The 25,279-nt window shown below is 46.7% G+C and overlaps 1 protein-coding gene across 13 annotated transcripts in view; it reads right to left on the reverse strand.

Annotated features, from left to right (window-relative positions):
* Nucleotides 1-25,279, reverse strand: part of nav3 (neuron navigator 3) — a 217,769-nt gene that overhangs the window by 15,166 nt on the left and 177,324 nt on the right. For 10 of the 13 annotated variants that reach the window (XM_086022785.1, XM_086022784.1, XM_086022786.1 and 7 more), the window contains 7 exons: nucleotides 20,430-20,538; nucleotides 15,029-15,442; nucleotides 14,027-14,146; nucleotides 4,670-4,793; nucleotides 3,334-3,646; nucleotides 2,075-2,804; nucleotides 182-610 (listed from right to left, as the gene is read on the reverse strand). In XM_086022785.1, coding sequence (XP_085878911.1) covers nucleotides 182-610; nucleotides 2,075-2,804; nucleotides 3,334-3,646; nucleotides 4,670-4,793; nucleotides 14,027-14,146; nucleotides 15,029-15,442; nucleotides 20,430-20,538 — 2,239 coding nt within the window. Of the gene's footprint in view, nucleotides 1-181; nucleotides 611-2,074; nucleotides 2,805-3,333; nucleotides 3,647-4,669; nucleotides 4,794-14,026; nucleotides 14,147-15,028; nucleotides 15,443-20,429; nucleotides 20,539-23,509; nucleotides 24,798-25,279 lie in introns of those variants that run through there. The other 3 variants (XM_086022788.1, XM_086022783.1, XM_086022787.1) reach the window with 3 other exon arrangements.

The raw sequence follows: 25,279 nt of genomic DNA on the forward strand, positions 1-25,279 counted from the left end.
GGTTGGGAATCACTGTACGAGCCTAAACAATATTGCACGCACCTTAATGAAGGCAATTATTTGAGTTTCTAGAGTGAAAACCATTCCAAGAGGTTTTGGTTGTGTCCAGATTAACGTGCAAGTACGAGTATCTATTTTGGTTTTGACATGAAACAATGGCCACGATTCAGCCCAATCTTACCCCTCGGACAGGGTGGACTTGACGCTGCCGGTTCTCGTAACCTTGGGCCCGTGGTGGCCCAGAGGCAGATCAATGGACTCAGAACTGGTGTGCAGACTGCTCATGCTTTGGCAGCTCAGCGTGTCCTTGCTGCCAGCGGACAAGCCGCAGGCAGGCCAGGGCCGAGCGTTGGATGGCAGCGAGAGGCCAGAGGCCGGGCTGGAGGCCGGGGAGTCGCCGCACAGGAGGTCCGGGCCTTTGCCGTACAGCGGGCTGCTGCCGCCGCTCAGGCCGCCGGCGCTGCCCAGACTCCCTGTGCCGGAGGAGGGCGAGTCCAGACTGGCCTGCCTCGCCAGAGTACCGTGCGGGCTGCCCAGGATTGAGGGGCATTTGCCAGAGTCGGGCGTGCCCGGGGAGCTGGCCTTGCTGCTGGCTTTGGTGCCAAACAATCTGGGGGTAGATAGGCGGGTGCAGTCATTTAGAAACGGCTCAAACGGTCAGCGGGATGCATATGCGGGCATCTTGCAACAATGCCAAGCGCATATGAATTCGGAAGCACACTTGCCCCACGTGGTCACGGCTCCTCAACATGACCAACACACAATGACGCATCTGCTCTTGACTTAAAAGAACCCAATCCGGCCCGTCTGCATCCACATATGCTCACGCAACCTGCTGCTCAGCATGCGCAAAAGCAATCACACCAAATAAACAGGTGAGGCTACCTTGAGAGCATCTTCTAATGACATGCAGATGAAAAAGAAGCCGGCTTGACAGATCAGATGGGGCGGACATGTTGGGGCATGCATGCCGAGCGCGTGTCTTAAATGAGCAGGAGATTGGCGTCGCGAGAAACTCCGGTCTGGTGTCCGCTCCGATCAGGGAAGCTTCACTGGATACGTCTGCCTTGAATGAAAGCCCGCTCCGCTCGTTCATCATCGGGGTAACAATATATTTTATCGCACGTGAAGAAGAGGTCTATTTAATGGTCCGTGACGGCAGTGTGGCCATAAAATCCTCCTGTGAAGTTACTCAAATATGATTGCCTTATGAGATGTCTTATATTGATTTTGCCCCGACTTTACCAGACAGACTCAAATATCATATGCAGCCGTTCCGAAATGATATTAGATTGCTCATCTTATCACACCTCGAGGCAAGCCAGGCACTTTTATCTGGGAAATTAACACTCAGTTGACTGGAAAGTGATGTAATGTGTGGTACTAAAAACGGTGCCGTGAAAAGTCTCTTTCAGCAAAAATATCGCTCCGTCGCGGTATTAAAATTACAGCTCTGAAATGACCTTTTTTTGAAATATTTGGGTCAATAAAAACCCCATTGAACACAATCTATTTTATTTTTAAACAAAATATAGAATATTTGGTACGGAAGTAACATAAACCATGTTGGTTTGAATAAATAAATGGTAACATCCTTCTGTTGTCCTTGGGGCTAACTAGTAACCGCTGGCACCATTTCTTTTTTCTTAGGACAGTGCACATGGATCGGAGCAAAAATGCATCCGTGTTTTCAGCGTCTCTTTTGTCTTCCCTCCCGGCCCCCGTGTGCACTTGCTCAGCCCTCCCCTCTCTGCTCACGAGAAGAAGAAAAAAAATGCTAATGGGAGGTGATTAACTTCAAAGAGGTTGCTCCTTTACTCAACTCTGCAAGCAGCCAGTCCTATTGTGCCCTCCTTAGGTGAGACGTCAAGGAATAAAAGAAGAGGTCATTACCGGTGACGTTCAGCATTAGCCGTTATTGAAAACTTGACTTAAAACCACAGTAAACCGTCAAACCATTAATCAGCCCACGCCCACGTGTAAGTCGACCTCGACGCCAATTACAACTGTTTGCTCGGTGGAAACATGGATAAAGGCAGAATGAGAGTGGTGATGATGTGTTTGGGTGGCTGACCTGCGGAAGGTTGGAGAGGCAATGTCAGGATACTTGGAGGTCGGCTGCCTGAGGCCCGTCTGGCCCGTTGAAGTGGAGGTGGGGCTGGACTTGGGGGAAGTGGACAATCCCGGATCCTGCTCCATCACCGTCACTTTCTCCTTGTCCGTCTGGTTCATGTTGACGGGACTGGAGCGGTCCGAGCCCATCTTGCCGGCATCCCTGCGCTTGGCTGCGGCCTGGTTCGCCGCCCCGCCGCCGGCGGACTTGCCGCTGACGTTGGAGTCGATGCTGCTGGAGCTGGAGCGGTGCCCGCCGCGACCCGCCGCAACCCCGCTGGACGACTTGGCCGGCCTGGGTAGAGAGCGGTACTGGAGGGAGACTTTGGAGCCCCCGCAACTGAGCAGGATGCCTGCGTCGTCCTGAGGCTGGGAGCCATCCAAGCTAGTCTTACGCACACCACCGATGCCCGTGCCTTTGCCGAGGGCGGCTGATGATTTGGGGGCCTTGCCCAGGGTGGCTGAGCCACTAGCGAGCGTGGCACCACTGGAGGTGATTAGAGTCCCACTAGGACCAGGGATCTTCTTGAATCCAAAAGAACCCGTGGTAGGTGGGCGTCCAATACCAGATGGGGGTTTCTTGCCCTCATCTCCGCTGCTCTTCCCGGCGTCGGAGGGGGAGCGTTGGATGCCGGACGAACCCTTGGAGGGCACCTTGCCTTTCTCCGAAGCCTTGGCATCATCGGTCTTGCCTGTCGATTTGCATAAAGCGCATTTAGCGCAAATCCAAAAACACCTCAGCAGATTTTTAGCCAACGCTCATTTCTGTCAACTCGTGGCAAGTAGCCAAAATAGAAAACCTGCTGAATTGACTGAAAACCTACAAGCGACGGAAAACTCTTTTGGGGCAGAAATTGAACAAGTACAGATACGAAACGTCTACAAAGCCCTGTTCAAAAGATATAGGGATTAGAAATCATGCTTCAACTTTTTTCAACCATCAAAGTACCATATAATCTATACAAACTAAAATATTTTCAAAGGACATCATGTGGTTGCAAAAGTATGCACACCCCTTATAACTGGGATTTGGCTATGTTCAGAATTAACCAATCACACTCAAACTCATGTAAAATGAGTAAACTTGCCTTCATTCAAAGCGACTCTGATTAAGATCAAGTTCAGCTGTTCTATTATGCTTCCTGACTCTTAAATAAAACGACACGGATACAAACTGGACAGTTATATTCCACATTACACGATGCAAAATGGGACCTTTACCTGCTGTTTTGTGTGAAGCAGAGGTACTTTTTGTCCTGGGCGGCGTGATGCCAACCTGGGCCGTCATGCCCCTTCTCAGTGAGCCAGTCTGGGATATCTGTGCCAATGATGTCGCCTTCTGACCGGCGTCCTCATACTGGCCCTGGGCTTGGGAAGATGACGATGACGACGAGGAAGGCTTCCAACGGGAAGAGCCGCCGTTGGTGTCCATGCCGGTGTCCAGTTCCTCCTCCACCTTCTTCAGGTCCTCAGCTCCGACCCAGCTGCTGCTCACCTCCTGATCGGCATGCTTGGACTTACTGGCTCTCTGGGACTGTAGCAGGAAGCGCAAGAATGAACACAAAGATCAGACAGCAAAATAATAAAGCCACGCAACCCTCGGGTGAAAAATGTCCCAGTACACATCCATGATTATGTGTCCTTGAGTGCACCATTTGTTCTACTAAATTCATTCATCTGGTTTAATTGGTGTATTATGAATAATACAAATAAATAATATCGGGAAAATAATAATTTTATTTTTGTCACTCTACATCACTTTACCTTACAAAGTCACTAGGGTGATCCGCAAAAATAAAGTCATGTGTTTTTTAAAATGATTATCAATCTGATATGTGTAGTAAGTCTTGCACCAAACTTCACTTGTGATCTGTTCCAAACCTGTGAAAGGCCTCAATAGCTGAAAGGAATTAAAAGTTTGATTCAAATATTGAGCGAGTAAAAGCAACATATTCTAAGATGGAGTCCAAACTTATGCCTTTGAATTATTCATCCGCCATAGCGAAAACATAAGGCAGGCAGGCAGGTAGGTAGGCAACGCAAAGCAAACAAAGAAGAAGCGAGGTGTGAAGTCAGAGCTATCTTTGGACTGACCAGATCTCCTCCTTTGGGATGCTCGTGCACAAACACACCTACACAAACAAACACACAACTGAGATCAGCACCAGCCTTTCCTTGACAGATGGCCATGCCGTCCGTCTCCCTAGCAACACCGGAGTGTCTTCAATGAGGGCAAAGAAAGACTTGGCAGAATAGAGCAACAAAAAACAACAACCAAAAAAAGCCTCTGAGGAGAGCAGGAAGACTGCATCTTATTCCCTCAGCTGCACACTAATTGTTTCGGTATTTGTTACTCATTGTCAGCATTTTTTTTTTTTATGGTGGGTGGATGATTGATCAGCAGAAGTTTGAATGCATATGTCACAGATATAAATATAGAGATAACAACATGTCATGTTGTCATTGCGATGACATTTAGCTTTATCTAGCGCTGTAATTATTATAAATGGGATCGGCTGCACATTGGCGGCATGTTGTGCAAATGTCGGCTCCTCACCTGGGCGCCCTTGCTTTTGCGCGACGAGCCGACGGCCGGGTAGGCGGGCGTGTTCAGATCGTCGGTGCTGATGTTGTCCAAGGTGTCGCTCAGGCCGCTGCTCACCGAGCTGCTGTCGTCCCAGCTGCCGGGAGGAGGAGACAGAACACGTCGGATGGGATGGAGATCATTTACCGACCGCTAAATAAGATGACAACTTCCAGTAAGTGTCATTAATGACTTCTGCAGACGAATGAGTTTTTTTTCCCCCCGCACAAGCAAACGGGTGCCATGGCAACGACATCAGAACCTTTCTACATGTTGGGAGAGCACTGCTACGATTTTCTGTCCAGATGGAAATTTTCTGCCAAAATCAAATCTGGCGCAGAGCATCTCTTGAGTTTCATGTTTGCTGTGCACGAACTAAACGAAAAAGACCAATGCAAGGAAAATGACCAAATCATATACCAAAAACTAACATTTACTCTACTACTACTACACGGACCCCTAAATAACTCAAAAAGGAGTTCAACAAATGGAAAACAACTTCCAGGAAAGTAATTACACAGTACAGGCAAGTCTATTCAGGCTTTCCATCAAGAACTGATCAGATTGACGATGGAAGTGGAAGACTGAGAATAAGATGATAATTGCTTTTTTTTTTTTTTTTAAAGTAATCAAAGTGAATGTGGGCGAGCTGGAAGCAGAAGAAGATTGTTGGACAGTCAAGCATTCATATTTTCTAACGAATCCACGAGTTCAGAAGCTGAAAATACTTCCTACAAATAAATGTACTGTTTAGCAAGTTGGCATCAGAAAATAATGAATAATAAATACCATTGACTGACCAGGTCTATGACTCATCACAGCCTATAATGGAGCCTTTTATAGGGTAAGGAACCATATTTGGTAGCAGAAGTCGAAATGGACAGCTAGACAGCGAAATGAAAGTAAATGAAGGTAATGGTAAAAGCCATCCATTTCCTATACAAGTGTTATAATGTGTTTTTGTGTATTAGTGCCATTTTTATCATTTTGTTACTGTGAGGTTTCATTTCCCCTCAATTCAAGACCATTATTGGGAAAAAGTGTCAGCTAGATGGATGGATCTCTGAAAAACACAGTCATTTGCCACTGCAAAAGGTGCATTTGTTTTTTTGGGGAACTCGGTCGGCACAGGCGACGGTGGGAACCAGTGGCTTGTGGGTCTTTCATCATTCCCTGTCCCGTGTCTGTTTTAAGACATTCTTCCGTGAGATTGCGTCTGTCTCGACACGTCGCTTCCTCAGAGCAACGGCGACATTCATGTTGAAGTGCACTCCGACTCGTCGTCCTCTGAGAGGAGACTTCAATGTGTGATTGACACAAAAGGCCAGATGGGGCCAAATGTACTGCCACAATTTGACAGTCGAACGTGACTTGGTTTGCTCACAGAATACAACAAAACACGTAGCATCGTCGTTGCCAAGCACTTTTTGCCATCCCTCGAAGGGGTATCAAGCATAAAAGTACCTGAAGGAAAAATAAAAGCCATGAGATGAGTGGAACAGAGCAGCTAATTGACTCCCCCCCCCAAACTTGACAACAGTTTGACTCTCTCTCTTTCCAAGGTTGGTGTCGCTCATACAAAGCCGAAAATCATTTTTTCCTCTGCTGGGGGGGACTCGTCTCCGCTGTTGGTGATGTGATTAAAAAGCACTTCATGGGTAAGTGTTGCTTGATTAACATAACGAGTCATGGCAAATGGCCCTCGGAGTCATTAAGGCGAAGTGAAAGGCTTTTGCTCCACATTCTCGCCAATTGAATTGTGGAAGCTAATTTATGTTAAACCGGCAAAGTGGGTTACGGCAGTGAAACATAAGAAATAGCTGAATTGACACATATTAAAAAAAAAAAAAGAAAAAGGTGAGCAGGCTACCCAGCAGACTCTTTTGTATACCAATAGACGAGCTTGACACTGCTGAGGAACAACTTCCCGGCTCTGTGCCTGACAAAACAAGACGACCACACGCATAAATGGCAGCCATGCTCCCGAGAGCCCACCCGCCGGAGCAAATGGGCTGAATATTTCATAGTCCAACTCCCGGGATCAGCTGAGATGATTCCGACAGAATGGCAGAGCTTCGCCAAGCGCCTTCCCCCTTCAGACCGACCCGCTTTTCGGAAGCCACGTCACCACGGGCGAACTCGATAACCTGCCGGCGAGGGCGGCGGTTCTCTGTCATTACGTCTTGAATTAACTATGAGCGAGCAATATCCAGAGGAAACGCTGCAGAGGATATTAGCGTCAGGTGTGCAAAGAGTGTGTTAAATCCACGTGAAAACTCTTTTCCCATGTCATGACTTTAACGCAAAGACAAACAAGGCCCTTCTAGTGCAATTTTCCCCTATTCGGTGTGCAACAGGGTGAGGACTTCAAATAGGAGCATGTCAGCATCGCCAAGACTGAAATAAATGAAATCTCCCCATGTCCACTTGCAGGTTCAATTCCAGAGCCTTAATTTCCACATGGCACGTAGGCGCCGCTCTGCACCCCGCGAATGCATCGCCGTGACGCCACTCAGCCATGCAAACGTTATCTCATGCAATATTCAGCGAGCTGACTTTGGTCCTTACAGCAGGCAGCTTGCCCGGGATGAAGAAAAAAAACGCTATTAACAGCACAAACAAAGGCCAAGAGTGGTGATTACACCCGTTCATGAGGATAAATTACATTTCTTTTTTTTTAGTGGGGCGCTCGATATTATATATTGTATTTGGGGAAGCAAATTGAAAAGGAAGAGAGAACACAATATGACTTCTGAGGATCTCTTACGTAACATCGCACATGGTTTGGAATATGAAAGAACCAAGGGGAGTTCCAAAATGTAATTGTAAAAATTGTTTTATTTGACCTCCTGTCTCAGAAGTCATTTTCTGCTCATTTCTGAAAATCCTTCAGGGTTGTAACATGACAGTACACCGACTGCAAATCAACTAAAAAGTGAGGGAACAATTGGAGATGGTCTAGTGATTAAATATAAATTGGGAGCTGCTTGCTGGTATTGACAAATCTCCATGCACGACTGCACTCGTAATCAAAGTCACAGCCTGTTCATATCTTTTGAAATATAGACACTCATCCCGACATAAATGTATATATTGTCTTATACCTTACTCGACATGCTATTTAACTACAGCTGATGATGCACTTGTAGTTTCGATGCAGTTTGCATTTCTCTGCCTTGTATTTGTGACGTGGTAAAACAAAGTTAAATTTTTTTTCACTTCACGGAAGACTATAAGCACATTGAATAATCCCGTGCCTGCTTGTCTCCACGTATTTAAATGCAGCGCACGTTACGTGGGTGATTAGGTTTTTGGGGCTTGATGTGAGCGAAGTGGACAGCTGTCTATCGAAGTAAAACTCCACCGTTGCGAACTTCTGCTTTCCCAGGTGGAAGTCAATTACCTGCACAATGTGTACTACGCTGAAATCTGCAAAAGGAACACTTGAGGAATAATTTGACACTGTAGGCCTTCCTGTCCCACCAGGAGTATATGTACATGTAAAAGCTGTAGACAGGGCGACGGACGGTAAAAGGATGCAGAAGGGTCATGTCTGTTGTCGATGCCAACATTGACAACAGACATGACAGGGATCAAGTCCCAAAGAGCCGGGGTGCAAATTGGCAGGCAGAGCAAAGCAGCAAGAAGAAAAACACAATGAAAGGAGAATGAATGGGAGCGAACTGGCAGAGAGCTTCAGGTAATCAGCTACAGTCGGCTGGCTCGGGATCAGCGGATAGATCGCTTTGGCTCTCGTTAGGCCAAAATGTGGTGCAACTAAGACTAACAAAAACGGACTTTTCATTTTTGTTTGGCAAACAAATGAACATTTTTCAGCATGCAAACGTGTGGTTCAAATACTGTACATAAACATGAGTCTGGACACGCGCGCACACACACACAAACAGTGCTCTTTAATATAAATGGAAGGCTCGCATCCTCATTTGCCCGCACCGTAATCCGATTTAATGCCGCTGAGCCTGTGCAATTACTCTTCAGAGAAGCCAAACACATCTTTCTCAAAGGATGCATAAGGACTTCACACTTGCTTCTCCTGCCTTTTTTAACAGCTGCCAAAGCAGGGCGGTGCTAGACTCCACTTGCTCCAAAAGTGATAAAGGGCAAAACAGACACAAACACATGAAGGAGCATCAATGGGCTGTCTCCAGATTGCCAACAGGGAGTGGCTTCTACCTGTCCTGTCAACTCACCTCTAACGGTGACGCCGTCCTGGTCCCGTCGAGTAAGGATCACGCCAGAGATGGCTCCAAGATGCCAATCGAGCGGGAGTCCGGGGAGGGAATGGGAACGCGAGGAAGAAGGGACTACTTCACTGTTCCGCTTTCACCCCCTGCAGCTCCTCCCCTCCTCGGGACGGGCTGGCCAGCCCCTCCGAGGCGCAATCAGACGTGCCGTCAGCATTGGCCAGGGTCAATTAAGGGAAGGGTGACAATGCGGAATTGAGCCAAACCAAGGCGGATGACGGCGAGCCGCCGCCCGTGCTTCGTCTTTTGCCAAAAGCCTCTGACTGGAAGTGATCTGATGCATAATGAGTGAGGCTCGACTGATTCATCTTGGGACATTATTCATGAGCCCACTCTTTGGAGCACTGAGAGGGTTAATGGTACGCGTGCAGCAATGAGTAAGAATGATCCCAAGCTTTTTCTTTTCTAAACAATGATCATCAATTACGTTAAGAGGAGAGGCAAATATCTTCATATGCTGTCCAAAATTCTAAAAATAATCAAAGCCTAATTAAATTCTCCGACGCACAACTCAATCAAATAAAGGAACAGGGTGACCTTGCCTCGGCATTACTTTTTCAGGGCGGCTAAAAGCTTTCTGCTGCAATGCAGACAAAGTAGTCAACAAAATATTGAGCTGTCCAACGGCGAGGGTAGCCACTTCAAGGGACAGACTGGGAACCAAACAATTTCTCACACGTATGTCTAAATGTTTGGTCGAGCTGCAAAGTACAACGGCTAGCATGGTACTAGCTGACAGCTAGTGTGCTATCCTTTTCAGCTTGTCCCGAGGTACCCTAACTCCAACCCTAACACGGGGTGGCGGGGTGGCGCTTTTAGCAGGGTTCCGAGGGTCAGACAGCCTTCTGTCCACTCTTTCTGTGGCAGAGCACTTGGCACACTGGTTCCCCTTCCCCAACAAGACCAACTCCTTTATCTTTCTGGGATTAGAGCTCTACTACTTGATGAATAGCAGCGCCGCATTGGTGGCCGGGTTTAATTCTGACCACCGGGGATCTCGGCGAGAGCCTCGAATCACCAATGAGCAGCCGGCTACAGCAAAGCGTCTCGGCAGGCAATGTACTCAACAAAAGTGGAAGTATGAACGTGGGATTGAAACAAATTGTTGTGACCCTTCCAGGAGGGGTCCATGCACAGTTGGAGATAATGTATGATTACCTAGCATGTACCTGATCTGAACAGGAGTGCACTGAGCAGTGACATAAAATCCAGAACAACAATCCAGTCACTGTATTTTCCGACTCATATTTTATTACTCTTATTTAGAAGGGGGAAAGAGAGTCGTGTTTCTGTATCATAAAACCCAAAGCTGTTTTTACTGTATGAAGTACATTTACTATGAATTATAAAACCAGGAACTAATGGCTCAATGTTAATTTAATTGAGGAAATAACAAACAGCTGCAGAAATGCTGTGACCATTGCACAAAACGTCAGCATTCAACACGCTTAGCTTTTCATACGCCACAGCTGTAAAGTGAATTTCCGGGAGTCATTAAGGTCCTTGTGGTGATGAATGGAGTCAAATCTCCAATCGAATGAATTGAAGCAGCGCAAGTCGGGAGCGGCTTTCAGCCATTTATCCCAAAAGCTGTCTTAGAAGTGTATAGGAGACGACTCTATAAAAGAAGTGGTTCAATCTGGAGGTCTGCAGTCTCTCTTCGCCATGGCAACCTAAACACCACCACATCGTCAAGTCTTACAGCTACCGGACATGACCACTGCATTATAAAGACATGTAAAAATGTCTTAAGTACATGCCCGGTTCACTTCAATGAGGCCGAGGATGTTTTAATACCATCTTATGTCACTTAAACTTGACTCATCACCACATTTCCCATAAATCACCATGAGTCAGACCCGAGACTGCTGAATTTTTAGTACTACAGTACAAACTGCGAGCATGAAACGTAGTATGTCATAAGTCAGAATTGGCTCTTGGCTTAATACTAAATAGATGTCGACATTGCGTTCACCGCCCAATCAGCTGTTAAAGTGGCACGTGTGGATGCATATGCATCTCCCCCGATCGGAAATGATGAGAACGATTCCGGAGCGAAGTGCCAACAAGTCGCAAGTGGAGGAAATCTCAAGCCTTTCTGAAGAAATAGAGGCTCAATTAGCATGTGTTGATATGGGACAGAGTTTCGTCAGAGAGTACACGCACCTGCTCGAGTGAGGAGCCCATTTGCATGAACACAAGACACAGCTGGGTACTCCAATCGAGGATGCAACTTCCTCCAATTATCGTCACCATTTGCAAAATTTAGACTTTGTTTGAAAAGACGGGAAAAAAAGAACTACAGAAGTTGAGAAAACACAGAAAACTTCCGTTTCAGGTGCAAGATGAGAGGAAATTTCCCTCCCCAAGTGACGCTCGGGGCCGGACTGAACTACATGTGAACTTATGGTGAGGGAAAGCGGCTCGTCGCCCAAATCTCCTCGCCTGCTTACGCCTCACCTCGACTGTCAGCGCTCTGCGCGGTGACAGTCGTGATCCTTCTTAGTAACACGTGCACACAGCCATGCTTAAAAAATAAAAAAATCCACAAATATGCTCTATTTATCTGCTGAGTACAGGGAGCTAGAGTCCAAAACGCAAGGCAGCAAGCGGTGTTTTTGCCACAGATGGTCTTCGTCACCTGCTTGGCCACCGGTCGTTATTTAAAGATTTAAAAAAAACGAAATAGTGTAAAGCATAACGAGGCTCACGGGAGCGAAGTTTATGCACACTGTATTGCTGCCAGGCTGTGCGCGAGTTTATTTTATTTGTGTGTTTGCCCGATACTTGATCATAATAGAGAGAAAAAAAAAGCCTACGGAACAACAACAGTGGGGAAGCAGCTTTGGACACACTTCAATGCTCAGCGATTCTTCCTCTTTTAGTGATTAAACAGGAATTACAGCAGTGTGCTGGAAAAACAACTATTTAGCGCTACGCTGCATTTAATAGCGAGCTATCACTCAAACACCGCTTGAAATTTAAAAGCATTGCCGTAAGTGACCGTTTTTCTCCTGCTACAAGGTAAAGTGGCGTTCTCTCTTTTATGCTGACCCCCATGTCACATTTCTAGTCAAACTGACTAATTTAAAGTTAAAGAAATACATTTAAAAAGAGTAGCAAGAAGAAGAGTAGTAGCTTTTAATATGAAAAATCAAATGAAATGTTAGGAATGGACATAATGACATTTATATATTTTTTTTTGCTCAAGAGCAAATGCCTACCTATGTTTCGCCTGTAACTTCTCGTCTATTCAGAATGCCTTTGGACGTGTGACTTTAAAAGGCAAAAGTTCCCTCAAAGTCACCGAACGCGGCGTTATTTCCGCTAAAACCCAATCAAGGACGGTATATCCTGTCCCCAGTGTGAAACCTGGTGAAATGATTGCTTGGGAAATGAATTCCCCGCTGAGCGTTGTCATCCGCCAGTGGGAAGTGTCAGCTCAAGCTTCTGACAATCACACATGTCAGCGAGGCTGCTTAAAGCCGTGTGTGTTGAAGGAACACTGTGCTTTTCAGTCATTTTCGCTGCTGTGTACGGGCCAAAGGGAGGAATGAAGACTGGGGAATGAAATTCCCATCTGGATTTTTTTTTTCTCAAATGCATCTGAAGGAAAAGCAGGCGTCAATATTTTTTCATCACGTTCAAGGGCCTTGCGGGAAAAAGTGCTATTTCCCGCGTTTACGTCTCGCTCAGGAGGCAAAACTGCAGCGATAACGCACAGGCACGGTTACAGAGAGATTGTGGAGACACTTTGCGAGGTTCATATTTATTCTCGGCCCATCTGTCTCCTCGCTTGAGTGTCAAGTGTGACAGGCCGATGAGTCCGGGACTGACGGGGGCGGGTTAATCAACTATTCTCAACCTGCCGCCAGGTCTCGCGTGTTTTGATGCATGGCCGCTCGCAGATATGACCCGGCTGACTGACTGACTGACGGACGGACTGGCCGACTGATGTGACTGGCTGTTGTGTTGTGTTGTGTTGGCGGGATGGTGCGAGGGCGAGCGTGGAGCCCAGCAGCAGCGGCGGCAGCGGGATGGGCTGAGCTGTGAAACAATTGGATTAGCGAGAAAACACCGACACGGGAGCTGTGGCTAGGCTATTTCACAGTGCTTACATTTGGATTATGTCTTTCACTTATAGAATCTTTGAACTCAAGACAGCTTTTATCAAACATTCGTTTTGGCATTTGCAAAGTCGCTTAGTTCTGGATTTTTTTGGGGGGGGGCGAATCTATCCTTCATTTTTTGCCTAAAAACTCACCTATTCGCTGTGTAATTTAAAAAAATATTGGAACAGTGCCCTCCGGTGGAATCATGATGCTAAGCAACTATATTGAAATGAGGGGAGGAGCTTTATTTAGTCACACCACAGTGTAGCAACTTTATGCTGATGCACTGTAGTAAGGCGAAAAATGTCATTTTCTTTTTACGGCTAATTTGAAACTGCACATTGAATTGTCGCATTGTAGTTACTTTTTGTTTTTCACTAAATAGTGTTTCTCTAATTTTCATGGCAACCTTGGTTTACCTAATTTAAATAATGGTCAAATATTCCACATACTTATAGTGTTGTTAGTTATGACTTGTAAAAATGAGCTTTGTGTGTATTTTAGCTATGAACACAGCATCTCTGTCTTTGATATTTAACCCTTATTGGCATAAAGTTGCCCAATGACAGATTCCGCACGCCACTTCTTCTCATGCGTCACTGCATCAATCACAGTCTGCTGGATTTGCCCTTGATGGCACTTTTACGTGAACACAACAAGCGGAGCTGTGCACACAAATGCTTTTCAGTCGCCAAAAAAAAAAGGAAAGTGACATGACAAAAAGTGTCCTTGTCCTTGATACCTCAAGCTCGAGTCTGGTTTACCATGGCGCAAAAAAGACTCCAATGAGTGAAAATCAGCTATTGCTGGTTCTTTTTCCTGAGAACACACTCTCAAGAGCCGAAGAAGCAAACAGAGCTGGCATTTACCTCAAAAAGTTCCCTTAATAAATTGGACTACAGGAGGTAGTTGATAGAAAACAAGCTGCACCGCTGCGATTGACAGATCCTTACCTGTCCACGTCCCCTTGGATCTCTTTGCTTCCTCTGTGCGAGATTTCTCGAGAAGAAGCCGCGTCGGCTGCTCGGCCCGTGTTCCGCGCATACAAATGCAGACCACCATCTGTTAGATATCTGTGGGAGGAGAAGTCAAACTTATGCTTTTTTTGCAGCGTAACTCTGCGGATGAGAATGAGAGAGTGAACACAGAGGCTTGTTAATCAGTCTACAGTTCTACAGATTTTTTTTCTCAAGCGAATGTCTAAGTATGTTTACAATTAGCATATGTGGTTGGGATTTGAGCGCCGATAGCAATCAGACGCGCCTGGTAGGACATGGGAATGATTAGCTGGCAGGCTAATTGAGCTAATTAAATGGCAAATCACCTTTCCGCCAAGACGTGCTGAAACAATTTGTTTCAAATCCCATGGATGTTTAACTCCATCAATCAAATGACATCAATCATCCATCATTTTCATGCCAATTCCCTGAACATAACGATGCGTCTTGGAAATCCAAGCTCGGTGTGGTAGCGTACGTAATTTGTTCAAAGACGGAAAGCTCTTTTCTAAAGCAAGACTTGATTCGTACCGCCATTTGCAAATAAATCCAGGATCAAATTGTTTGTTCCACAAACTAGATGCATTCCAATACACTTTATTTTGGTTAGTACCCCTATGACAAGCAAGGAGTGGGCAAAGTATGGATCGTTGAAGTTCTTAAGCAATTTTTAACACTTTAGCTTGCTCAATCATTTGTAGAAATAACATACCACGTGGGGACTGACCAAACTGTCAAATTCCTTTAAAAAAATGTCATCGACCAAGTTTGGGCAAAGGCTTCTGCAACTATACAATAAATCTTACAAAATAATTGATGAATGGATTAAAAATATTTAAAAAATAAATGTTCAACCATGGATTTAAATTCATTGTTCAAACTGACAGGCAACATGTAATCACACATACATGAGTGAAAGTTGGCATGTGCTACTATGATCAACACTATTCAGCCTACCCAGTGGTGATTTCATCCATCCGTCCGTTCTTTCCCAGGATGTCCCCATCACTCATGTAACCCGCCACCTCCATCTGCTTCCCTCCTTCCAGCCCTCCTCCTTCTCCTCCTCCCCTCTCACCTTGCTCCGCCCCCCGCGCCCCTGCCGATCGCCTCAGGGGGGCGCTGTACACAAACCTGGAGGGGTCAGAGTGGCCGCCGTAGCGCCCCGCCGGCGCCGCGCCGCCGGCCGCCGCGCCTGCCCTGGGCGCGGGGTAGCCGCCGGGCATGGAGGGGGCTTCACCCGCCTGGAGACGCGGCGTTTGCGTTTGGCCTAGGCGCCAGGCCATTGGGGAGGAGCGGGTGGCGAGGGCGGGGAGACTCCGCCCGTTGACTTCTGTGGTCACAGTTGTGTCGAAGGTGGTCTCCAGTGTGCTGCAAAGACAAAGAGGAAACAATGGATGGAAATGGATTCTCACTTACAAACATGGACGACTCAATGAACAGTGCCTAAAATGGTAAACAAATCCATTCCGTTTTAAGGTCACCACCTAGCCGTACGCCTCACATGGACGGAAATTGCGCTGTCAAGACAATGAAGCTGTCATATCGGGTGCACTCCCGTGTGAAGGTCACAACTCACAGGTGAAAAGATGTCAGCAAGTGTGAGCTCCCCCCTCCCCCATTTTAAACTGCACGCTGTTTCGGTTTTAGTTTGCCTCGTCGTGTGTGCTTGTCCGACCTTCCAACAGTGCTGCTACTTCCAGCGTGCTAACTCGAAAAGTCGAGGATGAGAAGAAAGCCAAATCTCCCATGAGACAAACGTCACAGGCGGGGAATCTCGGCAAAACCTGCCCACTGTCACACACAATCAAATCTAAATATAATGCTTTTCAAGCATTAAAAACGACTAACATTCGAACCACCCTTAGTGACTAGCACATCTGCTTCACAATTACGAGCTTCAAATCTTGGCCATTAAAGGTAGCTGATTCAAATGATCAGGTTTGTTATCAGGCTTCTGCAGAGCTTGCTGATGAGGTGATCATTTGAAGCAGTTGGGGAGGAGGGGGAAATCGAAAGCACGCAGGATAGTGGCCCTCGAGGATCCGAGTTGCCCTCCCATGCCTTAAAGGAAGTTAAATGGAGGAAAGCAAACGTTGCTCTATAATTCAAGTCAGAGGTGTCTGATGCTTTACGATCATATTCTCCCTGGCTGGCATTTGTCTTCTCCAAGTACTCTGGCATCCTCCCACATTCTAAAAAAAAGAATATTAGGGCCCTTGTTGCACCCGCGATAGGCGCCAGCTCACTCACGAACCTTAATGAGCAGAAATGCGACAGAAAATGAATGGATGGAGCATAAAACAATGACGTAATTACTGTAAAATTGGACTATCCTCCAGCGATAAGTACACAAAGCCTCCATCACGATTAATCTGCTATTGTCACAGACTCAATATCGTAATGATCCTCCATTGTGCTCGCAGGCAACAGGGGCGCAGAAAAACGTGGCCGCAGCTTTGCAACCAAAATGAACCAAATGTAATTAGTTGGAGACAGCGATGTGTGTTCATTGCAGCCATGCACCACATACACGGTGAACCCTGGACAAGGACATGAAAGCATGCGGGCGGCGGCACCACGCTGGAGCTCTCTGCTGGGAAAAAAGGGCACTGCATTCTCGCTCTGATGGGGATCATTGGGAAAGGGTGGAAGACAGATGTGTCCATTAACAAATACTCTACTTCCAACCAACCATTTTCAATCGCACTTACTCTCATTTTGGATCACGTTTCGACTGGAGACTATATTAGCCGACTTTCGGCACATTCGCACCAATGGACACTGAGTCTTCAATGAACTTAATATACATGTTTTTGGAATGTTCCAATTTTCAGCACTTTGCACACAACTTGCTGCGGTGAATTTTGCTATTTTGCTGTTTAGCTCCATGTAGGCATAAGTCCTCTAACCAGTATCATTCAAGTATGCATTATAATTGCTCCAACTAATACATTGTACTCATAGACATTGTATTCATAGCGTGTTAAAAAAGTAACGCATTAGCCTAATTTATCCTTTTTTACAGTACCGACTAACATACTATAACACCTTACTTTTCTCAGTTTAGCAATCTGACTACTACAATGACGACGATCAGCTCATAGAAAACCAACCAAAAAAGAAACATTTATGTCAAGTGAAGTCTAGAAAGACTTTTTTTTAATTGAAGACGAATAATTGGCTGTGCATGCTTGCATGCGTTGATGAGCGAACCCGCCGAGTGGCAACATGAGAAGGGCAGTGATGCCAGCCATATTCACATCACATCTCTATCAACAGCTATTGATGTCAACACACACACACACACACACACACACATAGTGATACACGCAACACCCTGCTACAATGCCCAAAAAATGTGACACCATATCACAATGAAAATGCAATTTGCCGCGCTAAGGAATCAAAATCTTTTGAACATTTGTATACGACGCAGCTTGCAAAATCAGCTTATCATTATCTGGAGGCAGCAGAAAGGGAGAGAGAGAGAGAGAGAGGGAAAAAAAATAGAAGGCCTGACAAAAACAGGGAGACGGTGTGCGTGTAGATGCTGAGGATACGGCTGGAAAGTGGAGGGAAGACGCAGAGATGGTTTAAACGTCAAACCCACCACATGCAAGCTCATTAAAACATAGAAAAACAATCTAGGATATAAGACATAAATACTGCATTTTAAATGGAAATCGGCTATAGGTGCCCTTTGGTGAATATTAATAGCTACTTAAAAGACTGGTGGTTCTCAGGTGTAGCTAGTCCATGTATATTGTATTTCAAAGTCTTCTACTTTTAGCATCGGCTGCTTGCTACAAATGTAGGAACATCTTATATGCGGTTACTATTCTTATGGTGTCCCAATGGACTTTTTAATGGTTGCTACCAAAGAAGTTCTGATCGAGGCGGAATCCCCAGATAGAGAAAAGCAGAGAAGTGCCCTTGAAGATCATGACATTTCTTCAAACAGCGACTTTTCTCTTGCCTTATGTCAATCAATATGGACGCGTCTTCCTCGAGGGGAGCGAAAATTAATTGTGTGTTTGGATCGATGGCGAGTGTCTGACGAGAGCAAAGCACATCTGGTTGTTGTTGACGTGGCTGCAGCCGGTACACAAAATAACAAGCATTTCAATCGAGGTGTATCTTAAAACGCATTGTGAATGGAAATGAAGCGTGGCAAATGTTTGCGTCTCATTATGAATTATGCATTGGGAAGGTGGCCGGCGCATTCTAGGTGCACAATGTAATGAGCTCTAATACAGGAGCTGAAGCGCAGATTTTGTTACATTTTTCAATAATTAAAATAGCTTTGTTTGTGGTTCTGCTGGTGTTAACATCCATCAGGAACAAAGCATCCAGCGTGCCATTAAAAGGCCCTGAGGACATAACAGGTACAGAGCGAGAGACCCAAAGTGGACACAGAGAGTGATGAGCATGACTGTCATGTCCGCGCAAGCGTGACGCTGATTAATTGCCTTGCGGTGATTACGGACATTTCTTATCCAGGAGGGAGATTAGCTTGGTCTGGCCAGGCTTTTGTCATGGACTCAATTAGCAGGCACCGTCTGAAGCACTTGTCACATTCCCTCTATTAAAACATGCATTACATTTTTCCCATTAAATGGACCTATTTGGCTTACTCTTATTTAACTGGAGCGGATGTCATTTTAGGCAGCAAGAAGGTCAGGGTATTGCAGTCCATGTAAATGTAGCCTCTGCACAGGATGCATGATTTCACTCCGAGCCCAACGCATGCTAATGAGACCACCCAAAACCTTCGTCTGTGCTGAAAACAATGTATTGATCATGGCTGACTGGGAAGCCTCCAAGGGGAGAAATAAGAAATAGAAAACAAACACTCCCTTGCGTGCACACATTCACAGAAAGCCATCTGTCATGGCTGTCGGCATCATCTTCCTTGGTAAATGGGCCAAAACAGCCAAAATAATAGACCAGGGAAGAAGTGTGTAGACAATAGCGATCGTCATGATGTCTGAGCTGCAGCAACGAGTCTGCTTAGACGGTCAATGTGGCGGGCAAATGAAGGCATGTTTTGCAGGTGAAGGGAGCGACCTAATTAAATGCAGGAAATATGCGAAGACGGGGATAGTAATAGAGGGAGCGTCATTAATAATTTGAGGCATATCTTCCTGTGGGATCAGTGCGAGGGAGATATGGAAGATATTCAACTGAGTCAAGGACATCAACATCAGAATAGGCAAAAGTATTGGGCCACTACACAGTCGTAAAATGGACAAAACGGCGCAGAGAGGCGAACTTTGTTCTAGAGTTCATGTGTTTGATTGGGTTTGGGTCAGGGTTCTTATGTTTTTCCACACCAAACTCATGTAATCATGCTATTGCTGACACTTCTTTATTTACTTAGGGTGGGTCACGCATAAAGAATTAAGATTCAGGGAAAGTAACAACACCCTTTTGCCTCAAAGTCGGGAGGGTCTCGTCTGCTTCTTGGCCCCCCCCCCACTCCAAAAACATGCATGTACGGTTGATTGAAGACTCAAATTGCTAGGACATAGGTCTGGATGTGAGTTGGAAAGGTTGTTTGTCTATAAGCGCAGTGGCGAATTCTGGTATGTGCAATATGTACGGCTGCAGAGCGCACCATTTAAGCTAAGACCATCGCACTATATCCAGGTTGTACCTCTTCTTGCTTGTCGACCGCTTTCAAAATGAACACTTCGGACGCCAAACGTATCCCAGCATCACCACATATGAGCTCAGTGGGGATTTACAAAAGCTGAGAGCTGCACTTTCGAAACTGCGGCCAACTAAAGCTACCATTCAAATCTTTGATAATTGACTTAAATGACTTGTTTGCGTGAACATAAGAAAGCTAGTATCAGATTTGTACTCCAATAGAAGCTGAATCCTACATTGAAAACCACTCAAAATCTACAATCACAATAAAATCGGATTTTGGCTCTCATTAGATTGCGCTGTTTTCGCCAATCAAGGCTACATTTGAAATGACTAGTGGCAGAAGGCTCTCTCAAAATAACCACTGGCAGCTTTATCAGCAAAAGATTTATTTCTGCACCAGTGCCCGATTGAGATTTGGCTGCACGGGCCAGGTAGGGGTCCACAGGCTCGGATTGCTTGCAAACTTGGCAACGTCGCGATAATACTTGGGCAGTGAACAGTGCGCCAGAAAAAGTAGAAATAGATGAATAAACAACCTCGGGAGCAGGTGGCCAAAAGTACAGAAAGTTTGAGAAACTATTGTTCTAAACAGATCGCTTTCAATCAAGTGAAATTCACGACTACGGCTGCTCAATGGTCACAGGGCGTAATGTCGGAAATACACGCTGTCATTTACAGGTATTACCATCTTTCTGCCTACCTGTGGCTGATCTGTGTCCCCCGTAGACTGGACATGGTCTCTTCCAGGTTCTGCCGCAGGTCAGCAATGTTCTTTACCGTCCTCATTCGTCTCGTCTCCGGGTCCTCTCCTGCAGACACGTTCGATTTAGTCGACACACATACACGGCTCTCTTCCCCCCCAAGAGAAAAGACATTCTGACACACAGTTTTTCATCACTTGTCACAGCGTGTCCCATTTGGGGAGCAAAGTGATAAATGGTCACTGCAAGTCATAACGGCTGTAGCCTTTTTTTGTATGAAGCCTAGACACATTATTTCAGATAGTCATGCTAAAAGGTCCACGGGCTGACGTCGCATGACGTGCCGTGACATCAATCCGCGCCTAAGAAGGCCCACTGTCAGACATCCTCTCCTCCGCTGTCGGAAAATGCCGCTTATTCTCACCCGGCAACCCGAACCGTAAGAGTCACTGCCATGAAATAATCTTGTGTGTTTTAATGCCCCCCCCATTCAGACATCTGACTCAAGTTGGAGAGTTGCTCATCAGCGAAGGGCGATTCAGAGCTTAAAGCTGCAGGCGTATAAAAGTATCATCTTGTCTGCTCCGATTAATCCTTCCTCATCAAGCGATCTGCATGCTGGGACCACAGGAAGTGTAATAATTAGCATTCGAAATAGAAGATAAACTCCCTCTGAATGGGCCAGCTGATGTCAAACTGGGAAGAAGCTGCGTTCGGTCTCCGAGCCGACATCAAACCGAATCCAGAGGCAGAGCAAAGAAAGACGGTTCAAGTTTCACTCGCTTTCCCTGCGACTTGCAGTGAGTGCCAGAAGCAGGGAAAACAATTGAGGTGTTTATGTGCCGCATTGAGAAGAAACGCCAGCCTAAGTATAGATTCATAAAAAATGCATTCCAGAGTCGACTTAGGGCACTTGGAAACAACTGCAAAGGCGCTTTGTGATTGATCACATCCCGAATATGAATCCACACTTTGCAGGGAGTTCGGGTGTTTTCCCTCACGTTGCAGAAACAGATGACTCCAACGCACTGCCAGTATGAAAGTAATCTCGTGCGCTGACAGCAATCTCCTTGTTTTGCACGGGATGCGTGGCGATACACGATGTTGGAGTCGCACAGTTGACCAAGTATGATGAATGAGTGGCGGCCTCGGTGGCACTGACACAGCACTTATGAGAGTGCGGAAAGCCTAACGTTCCCAATCGATGAGGCGCAACAGTATACTGCGGCGAGCCTAGGAAGCAACCAAGACTGAGACGAAAAATTAATGCTGGGACATCAGGGAATCGGGCGTAATTATGAAAGACAAACACTTCCACGCCTGCACTCAAAGCTGATCTATATATATGTTGACACCCGCCCTCAATTTTGCTGCACTGTCCTTGTCAATGACCTCAGAGAAGCTAAAGGCTAGCCTGGTATAAATTGAGGTTATGTTTTGACTGGCCGGAGCAAACAGGCGGCCGGCGCATTAAGTGAGGTTGAAGTGCTGCCACACGGGCCAAACCGCTGACCTTTTATCAGCCAAACCGCGCCCATAAAGGAACAGCTTGACTGTTGGAACTCCACAATGATTTGCATCAGCCATGCTAGAGAAGCTCCCGCTGGAAAATGTAGCCTTTTATCATTTTTCTCCTTGCTAAAAGACACACATTTGCCATTAAAGGAAAAAGATACAGGGAGATCGGTCTCTCTGGGCTCCATCCTAAATGGACATTAAATGCAACATTTGAGGCACAGCCCTCATTTGACATTCATTGCCTTTATAGACTGGTGTGTGTGTGTGGGCGTGTGTGAGTGTGTGTGTGAGTGAGGTGCACCTGTGCATTGTAGAATAGAGCTGAGCTCGACCCCACAGGCAAACATTGCACACAATTTGCAAGTCTATTAAAAATGTAGAAAAGCGACCATGCCTTGCTCAAGTCAAGCCCCTTGAAGCGCTTTTTCTGGCTCAGCCAGAGAAGACATGCATGCAGCTTAATCCCTGCAACTCCATATCCTAATGTTAAAATATATGGCTGCTTTAAGGACACAGGCTGAGAGCCCCGACGATGCACCCTCAGTCATTTAGAAATGTTTGCACCTTGTGTCAAAGAATAAATCATTGGACTCGCCTTTTTTTTCCCCGCTCTATCGTCTGGATTTCTATATATGGACATCAACTAGCGCTTAAACTGCTCTTCAGCCTCACTTGTTCAAACGTACACTCCAAAAAATCCCCAAAAAGGTCAGTCTCCATGTCAAGAATGACTGCGGGCTGTGACTCACTCCTGTTGAATACTAACAAAGTACCGTCTAATTGTAATACACACTGGCTGCCGGCCAATATTTGCACAGAATTAGCCTGGTAAACTACGCTAATTGTACGGTTAAAGCAAGATTTTGCAGCCTCTCGTTGTTTGAATGTGCCACCGTTGTTCCTCTGAAAAACATCTGTCCAGCTGCCAGCTACTTGTCTGTCATCCATCCACCAAACTATCCATCCGGAGAGGCAAACACCATCTGGATTGATCTTTCTCAAACATGTATTAACACCAATGTAGCTGCATTCATCTGCATAAAAAAAGAGAAAAGCACCTGCTGGGCAACATCTAGTCCAGTGTTTCCCAAATCACAAAGGCCGCCACTAAACAACAATGACACCAAACGTAGTGCACGCACCCTCAGGTAATGAGCATCAAATTTCAATTTATTCACAAATGTACTTCCGGGCCTATTCAGTTGAACACTAATCTATTATTCTGTTGTATGAATGGCAACGGGTGCACAGGTTAATTGCACTTCCCACCATGTCGCAGAAGGGCATTTCATTGTTCCTGCCACGTTATGTTGACGGCATAAATTGATGATAAAGATTGATTTTTTTGTTGGAAATCATTTTTGGATCACTTGAGTGAATTTCCCACCCCTCATCTCTTGTGGTCCATGATTGTTGAATTCTTAAATTATGGTGGTTGACTTCAAAGGAAGATGTAAACGTCTCTTTTAGTGACGCATGCTTCTCTGATGGCTCAAAGAAAATGACAGCGTTGTCACGGTAATTGTGTGTCACGGTTGAGGAATCGACTGTGCTGACTTACGTGGGCGTGGCTGCGTGTGCAGCGCCTGCTCCAGGTCGCCCAGCATGGTGAGGATCACATCCTTATCCAGCTGAGCCGTCCCCTCGCGAGGCCCTCCCCCCGAAACCTCCTCCTCTGCCCAATAGCCGCCCTCGTTCTCGCTAGCGCCTCGCTTCCCACCGCCCGTACCGACTGCCCGGTCCTCGTCCGAACGCCCGCTGCTCCCTCCTTCGGCCGCGTCCGCTTGCTGCTTGGGCTTGAGAGGAGGATCGGCCCGTGGGTGGCCGCCATAGGAGGCTCGCTGTGGCCTTGCGCCCGCAGCGGCGCACCGCCAAGGCACAGGGATGAGGGAGTGCTCAGACTGCGAGAGCATCTTGGTGAGGGAGAGAGACAGGGATCGAGCTCGGGGGCCGCCGCTTCTGGTGACCGCCTCCTTCCTGGGGCTGCCTTGAAGGCTACCGCCTGCCCGCTGTGACGGAGACGGGTACACCAACGAGCTCTGCCGTGGCGGGAAGCGAGGCGCAGGCTTGTCCAGCTCCAAGGCGTAAACGCGTTGCTCGCCGTCGCTGTGCAGCGTCAGGTTGGTAAGGGAGCGCTGCTTGAGCCGCAGGTTGAGGTTGTCCGGAAGGGGCTGGGGAGTCCGCCGAGCCGGGCTGCCCCCCTGATACACAGAGAACTCGGCGCCTCTCTTCATGTCTTCCCACAGAACCGCTCCTTGTTTTGCCAGCTTACCTCTTCGCTTGCTTTGACTCAACGGGGAAAAGCAAGTTCATCCTGGCTTGACTGTTGCTGCAAATAGGACTGAATCAAAGGATGGAGGAGGAAGAGACATGGTTCTGGTGTGAAAGAGAAAGCACTCCCCTTCAGGTAAACAGGTAGAGTCCAGAGTCATCCTGGAGCCAGCCCATGCTCTCCATCAAATATTACAATTTAACTCCTTCGGCGCTTGCTCTCTGGTCCTCATGCTTTCCCGCCCCCAGTGCTCGGCCACCACAGTCAGGCGTGTGATTGAGCCGGTCGCTACATCTCGTCTCCTCACCGCACGCTCTTTATCTTCCTCCCTTATTAAACGACCGTCCTTTTTCATTCACTCGTGTCTCGACCCCCTCCTCTTCCTCTGCCCTTAATTACCACCTCACCGCTCCACATCTCCTGCCTCCCGCTCCGATGCCAAGATGCTCCGTCTCTCCTCGCAGTGGAGAGTGAGCGGCTGTTGAAGCCACAGCCCGCAGAGGACTCGCACGGCTCTCTCTCGCTCCCTCTCCCAGCTCACTGTTTAGCATCCTCTCCTCCTCCTAATCCTTCCCTCTTGCATTCCCTCACTTTCTCCTGCCAGCCCCTTATCTTTCCTCCCTCAAACTATCCTCGCACCCTCGCCATCCTTCCATCTTGACGGCGAGTTGTTTAGATAGTGCACCTGTAAGCTCGCCGTCCCTCGCTGACTGCCAAACTTAATTAAATGCTATCTGGAGGCGCTTAACGGCGAACCCGTCGGCTTATCGCGGATCAACAATGAGACCGCAGAACCAACATATTACTCATCAATCAGTGCGAGCTTTATTAGCCCCCCGGCTGCTGTGCACATGTTGAACAAGTGAAATTTGTAATAGCTGAAGGACCGCGAGATCCATAAAATATGTCGAAATCAGGATGCAGTGGTCTTCGAGGACAATCTCATAGCACACGGATAATGGTAAGTGTTTTAAAATGTCCAAGGGCTAACAATGCCCAGATATGTTCGCAGTGTACCTTTGTGTCAGAGTCTGCACATGAAACTCTACACTCGAGATG

Source organism: Filicampus tigris, chromosome 22 (genome assembly GCF_054856515.1).
Source record: "Filicampus tigris isolate MCC_2025a chromosome 22, RoL_Ftig_1.0, whole genome shotgun sequence".
In the NCBI taxonomy this organism is placed as follows: domain Eukaryota; kingdom Metazoa; phylum Chordata; class Actinopteri; order Syngnathiformes; family Syngnathidae; genus Filicampus; species Filicampus tigris.